General features: G+C 39.7%; 1 protein-coding gene across 1 annotated transcript in view; it reads left to right on the top strand.

Moving 5' to 3' along the window:
- Window positions 3,741-8,257, top strand: part of LOC109709064 (BI1-like protein) — a 16,987-nt gene continuing 12,470 nt past the window's right edge. The window contains exon 1 of the mRNA XM_020231136.1: window positions 3,741-3,920. Coding sequence (XP_020086725.1) covers window positions 3,741-3,920 — 180 coding nt within the window. The remainder of the gene's footprint in view (window positions 3,921-8,257) is intronic.

Here is an 8,257-nt window from a genome sequence, read left to right as displayed (position 1 = left end):
GGAATCGAACACGCCCGAGCCGAGCAAGGCGGCAGCGGCGGCAGAGAGAGGCGGCGGTTGGCTCCACTCGTAGCATAAGGAGTGGAGGGGGCGTGGGTAGAGACCGGACGCGCGTGGAGCCGCACGGCGGCCTTCGGCCGGCCTCGTTGGAACGAGGCCGGTTCGGGCTTTATCCCGGATAAAATCTACAAAACGCAAGACTAGAAGGGCTCGGAGGGACTAGAGACGCCTTCCCTCGTGCTACTAGCATCGTTTAACGACTAGTAGCACGAGTGGAATCTAAGACAGCCCCTCTGAGGCAAGTCGACAAGGCCGTAACAGCTGGGATAACTCGGACAAACCGACGACAAAACCCAAACGCGTGCGAATAGGCCGCTAGGCTCCGACAGGACTACGGAGGCCTCCACTCGTGCCACTAGCAACCAGTCAAGACCAGTGTCACGAGTGGAGTGAAACCTAGTTGTCACAGGTCAATCGGGACGAAACCGCACTAGAAGGGGCTGACGCGCGACAAGCGTCTTGAAGCCCAACGAGGGCGCGAAGGGTGTCACTCGGAAACACGAGGTCTAGTACTCGTGCCGGAGGTCATGCAGCTCTGAACAGACAAGCACAGAAACATCTGGAGCCTTCGGGAGCCAAACGCGCTTGCTCGGTACAGTAGCGGGCTAAATGTATTTTATAACCCTAAAATACATTTATGTCCCCGAAAACACGTTAACACGTGGAACACCGATGACACCCGTCACACAAACTCACACAAACTGGAGACCTGAACAACAGGTTCTGGGGTCTGGGAAGCGCTTTTAGCTTTTCCGTTAAGGCCGCGCAAAAAGCTGCTTTAGGCGGCTTTCTTGCGCTCAAGCCAAGCCTTAATAAGGCTGCCACGAAGCACTCGAAAACGCATCAGCGACTCGGAACAACCGACCAGTGAACGCAGTAAAGCTCTCAAGCTTTTACTGCCCACTGGCTGCCACCCAAGGCCACAGCTTAATCTGTGAAGGCCCTTGGGCTTAGCTTTGCTAATAGGCTGCTATTAACAAAGCTGTGCTCCTCAACACAAGCGACGGTACTACGTGCTAATAAATACAAATCACCGTCGTCCACTGAGCATCGAGCTCAGCCATACAAGGCCCTGTCAAGCACCGAGGGCCGCCTCAGGGGCACGTTAATGCCCTGAAGGCCGCATAATGCCGCTAGCCAAACCCTTTGGCTAGAGGTACCCAAACGAACATCCAACACCTAGATCACCAATAATCGACATCCAATCTGTGATTGGGTCACCTGGGAGGAATCCAGGTCAACTGCAGGAAGACGTCAGTCCTCTGTCCGCGTTGTCAACATGTCCACCCATGAAGTTAGGCTTCAGCCATGTCACCACGTGCGAGCCACTGTAAAGTAGATAGGGATAAGAAGACGACGATAATAGTATAATCTATAACTCGAACGTAGGGGCAACAAAGATAATATGAGATGAGTATCCAAAGATACGGATTATAGTACACATCCTCATTTCATCAAATCGGTGTATACTATGGTCACTGGGCTCACCAGCCAGGAGCATGAAACAAGGCCAAAGCTACATAGTACACATCTTCATGTCATGAACATGAGGTATGCTACTGGGTACTCCAGCTATATGGGATTCCCCAGCCTAAGAGCCGATTGCGGCAATGCCTACTAATATCACATGAGTACACATGTGTCATCTCATACAAATACTGTATACACTGGGTCGACTGTACTAACCAGGGCAGGAGCTACTGGAAACTCGAGCCACATGGGACTCCCCATCCTAAGAGCATGAAGCAAAGCCACTGGATCACCTAGCCACGAAAATAGAATATAGACAACTGGACCAACCAGCCAACAACGTAATACATAACCCAACCAGACAAAGAACTGAAGACAACAAGCTACTGGAAACTCCAGCCACATGGCACTCCCCATCCTAACAGCCGACCACGACTGCCGTCAAGACCTGATATAGCTATGTGAGAACACTGGATAGCCAGCCAAGAACGTAAGCATGTAAATCAACTGTAGCTCTTCATAAATGTATGATAGAAATAAATGAGACGGACCAACAAGATACACATCATAGGACATATCCCCATCTCATCTACCGTAAGTACAAATGATATGAACACTGGACCAACCAGCCAAGAGGACAAACGTAGACACTAGACAAACCAGCAAGCAATGAAAGGCATGTAACTGGATAGAGCCAGCCAAGTGCAAAAAATGAACTACTGGATGTGCCAGCCATACGGGTCTCTCCGTCACTAACAGCCGACCCGCGGCTGCCAACCGATAACTCGTATAGTCGTAGCTAGCAGTGGTGAGCAAGCGTAAAGTGCTTATGGTCGCCAGACTAGGTGGCGTTCTCCCACAAGAAAAGGCCTTTTCACCAGCATGTAGGCTGGGCACTCGGGTCGCCACAAGAGAAACACGATCCCAATGTACGGTCCACACTCGTCTATCACCGAAAACGGACTCCAGGAATCTGGCTGTGCCGCCAAATCTAACCCATGAAACCTGATGAACAAGCCAACTGCGTATATTGATATCATCGTCACCAATGAACATATAGAAGTCAAGAAAGCAATGTAACAGAACGATGATATCAGAACAATGTACATACGTAAGTCAACAAGTAATGTCATCGCCATCAACATGAAAGAAAGTATATATACAGAGAAAGTAAGTAATAATAACGATGACATGCAATGAATGGGTATGACAACCAATAGAGAAGGACTAGGCCACTCATGAGGAGCGGAAGAAGCCGAACGCCATGGGTGACCCTCCCCTTTGTACAAAAGTACAAGAGTGGAGGGGGTGACAAAAAGTCCATAACGTCCGTAACCCACAACCCTGCTCTGCACTCCATGCAAACATCGCCAGCTATCTCGAAGGCTGGGTCCAATAGCCAAATCAAAATAGGGATGATAAGACAACAATATCGAATCAGTCAAATATACCAAGTCATAAAAAAAATAATGTAACCTTATATACCTGAAAGTACTTGCATAATTTTCCTAAAGACCTAAACCATTTTATTTTCCAAAAGATGGGGAGCACCATCGAAAATATTTTCTATTTTCAAAAGTGCGTACCTTGTCAAAAGTTTTCTAAAAGCACCTGAAAACAAATTTGTAACTTACATTTTGATGCCACACTTACCACTTACATACTTACATATCAATAGACATATAAGTAAATCAACACCAACATACGACAAACATGAAAACATGAACACACTGCGGCACGTTTATGTCCCCTCTGAGACAGGCACACTTGTCACCTAAGGGACATAAACACCGCCTAGACTGTATGAGACCCCAGTCCAAAAGTTTTTTTTTTAAAATTTGCGAAAAGGCGACACAAAGTTTGTTTTTCCCCTGGGGCCCCGCACTGTCTGGCACATCCAGTAGTTCATTGTTGCACTTGGCTGGCTCTATCCAGTTTCATGCCTTTCATTGCTTGCTGGTTTGTCCAGTGGCTACGTTTGTCCTCTTGGCTGGTTGGTCCAGTGTTCATATCATATATGCTTACGGTAGATGAGATGGGGATATGTCCTATGATGTGTATCTTGTTGGTCCGTCTCATTTATTTTTATCATACATCTATGACGAGCTACAGTTGATTTTCATGCTTGCGTTCTTGGCTGGCTATCCTGTGTCCTCACATAAGCTATATCAGGTCTTGATGGCAGTCGTGGTCGNGGGCCTTCGCCGGAGATGGGGACCACGGCCAGAGGAGAGGGCCCAAGGAGTAGATCACTCAGGTTGATCCGAGATAAAGGTGGTAAGGGTTGGGTGGAGGAAAAGATAGAGGAGTGGCCAGGCACGGAGTTCCCAGCGGCCGGAGCTCCCGCCGGCGGCCGGGGTGCGAGCATGGCGAGAGCAGAGGCGGCTAGGGTGGGTTAGGGTAAGTTAGGTGGCTTAGGGTTAGGGTTCCATGCAAGAAAGCCCTAACAATGCATATCTACAAGGTGTACTTTGCAAGAAAGCCCCTCAAGGATAAATAATTCCAAACTCAGTCCTTCACAGCGCGAGTAATACACACTAATACCCCTCCACGTGCGATCTCAAGCGAAACGGTACATAAAATATTGCGACTTTTGCAAAAATACCGTTTTCCCCACACCGACCCCTCCTCGATCAACGTGCAATCTCTGCAGATCCGTCCGTCAGATTTGCGAACGGATCGTACCAGTGCAATCAGCACCTCGGAGACAACAAAGCTACACTTTCGTTTCGTCTCGATCGACCACGGATTCACGACAAAATCCAACCTTCTTCCAATAGAAGGAATCACACACACAAATACATATAAAATATGTATTTTTGGATTTTCTCGAAATCCGTGCGTCGAACTCAAAATCCGTCAGCGCCACTAGTTCTAGAACAGCTGAACCGGTCGAAACGAGCTATTGGACTGATATGAACGGAGTCCGATACGCACCAGAAGCCAACTCTACTCCGTGGCTTCTCCGGAAAACCGGAGTTACTATTCACTTAAGTGAAAACTAATAATCGCGTAACTTCTCCGTTTAAGCTCATTTTCTCCTGAAACTTGACGAGTGCTTATGTAATTAAATTACACACATAAACATCGTCAACAGAGAGTTTAGTTGCACTGTCAAAAAAAAATCTCAGTCCTTACACGGTCGGTATGCCCAGAGGGGCAGTGATTGTCGGCTGGTCGCCGACGGTTGGCTATTGAGCATATCAGCATCGATCGCCACCACTCGTTAGCATTTCACGAACACTAGCGGTCTGATCCACCGCAGGGAGTGTTCTTTTCCGGAAAAGTGGTCGTACGTCCGACCCGTGAGCCCAAAGGCTAGATTGGGTTATATGCAGGTTGAGTGGATATGGCACGAGCCTGAGGTCTCCGGACCAACATGGCAGGGTTAGATTGGGTATTTTGATATATGCGACCGGTTGATGCATACTTACAGTCTTGCTTTATAGTCGTCTTGCCACTATAGTGTTTATCCAGGTTTGCTTTCTGTTCCAGTTACAGTAGCGGTAGCCGTTAAGCAGTTTAGCTCCTTCGCACCCTTGTCTTGCTATTATAGTCGGATATCCCTGTATGTACGCTTGTCGTTCTATTTACAGTAGCGGTAGTTGTTCTTGCATATCTATATCTCTTTCGTTGTGATCGTTGCTACTGTATTCCACTTACGTATATACTATTGTTTATCTTCCTGATCCGGTGAGTACTCCTCGCCCTCGTCGGCTTGCGGTACCCACTGGGAGGGGAGACATGTTTACATGTTCTCACATCCCCCACCATTTTTCAGGTATTGCAGGCGTTGAGTTTTGGGACGAGACGTGAGGTACGTTCGTAGTGGTCGATAGAGCTTCCGACCCAGATTATCGGTTTAGTTTTATCCCTACTATTATGTTGTTATAGCTTAGTCAGTTTATATGATTTAGTATTTTTATTATATTGGAATATGTGGACTTTCATGAATGTAATAAAAAGATTTCTGGATTTGGTAAAATAAAAGGTTTTCTACCCCTCGTGGTAGCTTTTATAAAAGATAAAAGTTTTCGCGTATGGAACAGTTTTCAAAAGATTTTTCGTGGACTTTTGTTTAAACATCGAATGTAAAACTACGGTGTGAATGGTGAATGTATGAATGTATAGCTATCTGTATATTCATTTAGTTGTGGTTGTATACTGTTTGTACTTTGGTACTTGTGCGACGCCGTGCAAATACAGGGGAGACTCGGTCCGTGTGAACAGTGGATTCCCTGTATTTGTGGCGGATCAAGCATACTCTGGGGTCAGGTTTTTTTTTTTTTTTTAAAAAAAAATTTAAACGCTTTTCCGCGGTGTTTCAAACTAAAAGGGGACCCCGGGGCGTGACACCTTGGATGAAAAATTGTAGGGTCAGGATGATATTAGTCGGTTAGAGTTGAGTGGTCCCCCTAGGGTTGAGTGGTCCCCACTGGGTTATAGTATTTAATCCAATGGTTAGAAATAATAAAAAGAGTTGATCCAAAGGCTAAAAAACTGGTAGCAACAATGGGATTTTGCTACTAATAGTAGCACAGTTCAACTCTATTTATCTGCATATGAAGCAACTTGCCGTTTGTTCCAATTTGATATCCATTTTAGAGAACCATCGGTTGAGCGACTACGAGTATATCTTCCTTCAATGAATAATATTATTTTCCACAATACTGAAAATTTAGAAAGTCTTTTACGTAGACCAAGCATTGAAAAAACAATGTTGACTGAGTGGTTGCATACCAATTCAATTTATGAAGATGCTCGACAACAACGATAGTGATTTGCCTATTGAAACATCTGCTGTAGCGAAAAAACCACGTTTGTAAGTATTAATATTTTTAAAATATTTTTTGTATTTTTATTCCACCATATATATATATATATATGACATATTGTTCATACGTATGCAGTTCGAAAACTGGAAAAGGACCAAGCAAAGTTAACACCCGCAAGAAATCAAGTGGAACTGATAGGCCATAATGATCTAAGAACTATTTTATCAATTATATTTGTATTATCAAAGACATCAAATCGTATTAGATAATCTATATTATATATTTAGTTATCTTACATAATGTGAATGTTATATATATCTGTATGTTTCGTGATAAATAAATATAATGAAAGTCATATTATTAGCTCTCAACGTTACGACCTCCCGCCGCGAAGCGCGGGTCATTACACTAGTATAAATATATATATATACACACATGCAAAAACTGACTAAGTGAACTATGGATCATTTTGATTAGGCTACCCAGTCTTTAAAAAATTTAATTTTACTATTTAATTTTTCAATTTGTTTGATTTGAGTCCATCAAAGGCATTTTGTCTTCAAGTTATTTATCTTTACAAGTTTTATTAGTATACTTTGTGCAATTCTTGTAACTATAAATTTATTAAATTAAGTAATTATTAGCTTAAATTTTGAAGTCGAAATATTACTGGCTGATTAAAACCAAATAAATTAAAAAGTTGGATAGTAAAAATCAAAATTTTGAAAGTTTGAATTGTTGATATAAAATGATTCATAGTTCAGATAAATTTTGTATATTTTTACTCGGTTTTGAATCTTTTCTCTGCATAAAAATTGGACAGTTCAAATAAAATTGAAAGATAAGCAAAAAGCAGATAAATTCTTGATGTATGGACATTAATTTAGATGAATACGGATTTTCTTTTGGGATTAGAAGTTAAGCTATCATTTGGTTCGGGTATAAATAAGAACTGTTTATTTCAGGGATAGATATAAGTTTAGATATAAACAAAAACTAGATCAATTTTGTATTTGGATAAAAATTAGGTTGTTCTCGGAAATAAGAAAAATAGTATTTGTATAGGTAAGATAGAGTAAGACGGATAGTGGGTAGTTATAAATTAAAAATAATGATATTACCCTCTTATTATATTTGAATTTGAATTTTAAATTTTATGTTTATATTTTTAAATTAAAAATTTTAACTTTTAAATTTCAAAATTTGAAATTAAAATTTTAACATTTAAAATCTCAAATTTTAAATTCTAAATTTTAAAATTCAAACTTTAAATATAAGATCAAATTTAAATTTTAAAAATATAAAATATCAAATTTTAAATTTAAAAAAATTTAAAATATTAAATGTTAAATTTAAAATTAAAAGTTTAATATTTAGAATTGAAAATTGTAAACTTTAATTTTTTATTATTAATAAATTTATAAATCTTTTAAAAATTCTCGCTAAACTTAAATTTAATAAAAAATAATTTATTATAATATTTAAATATAATTTATTATAAAATTTATTATAATATTTAAATATAAATAATATGTATTAATATAGTACCATTAATAAGTTTATAATAAAAATAAAATATTATAATAAATTATTTTTTATTAAATTTAAGTTTAGCGAGAATTTTTAAAAGATTTATAAATTTATTAATAATAAAAAATTAAAGTTTACAATTTTCAATTCTAAATATTAAACTTTTAATTTTAAATTTAACATTTAATATTTTAAATTTTTTTAAATTTAAAATTTGATATTTTATATTTTTAAAATTTAAATTTGATCTTATATTTAAAGTTTGAATTTTAAAATTTAGAATTTAAAATTTGAGATTTTAAATGTTAAAATTTTAATTTCAAATTTTGAAATTTAAAAGTTAAAATTTTTAATTTAAAAATATAAACATAAAATTTAAAATTCAAATTCAAATATAATAAGAGGGTAATATCATTATTTTT

This window comes from Ananas comosus, linkage group 4 (genome assembly GCF_001540865.1).
Source record: "Ananas comosus cultivar F153 linkage group 4, ASM154086v1, whole genome shotgun sequence".
NCBI classification, from domain to species: Eukaryota; Viridiplantae; Streptophyta; class Magnoliopsida; order Poales; family Bromeliaceae; genus Ananas; species Ananas comosus.
This window is presented reverse-complemented; position numbering and strand designations above follow the sequence as displayed.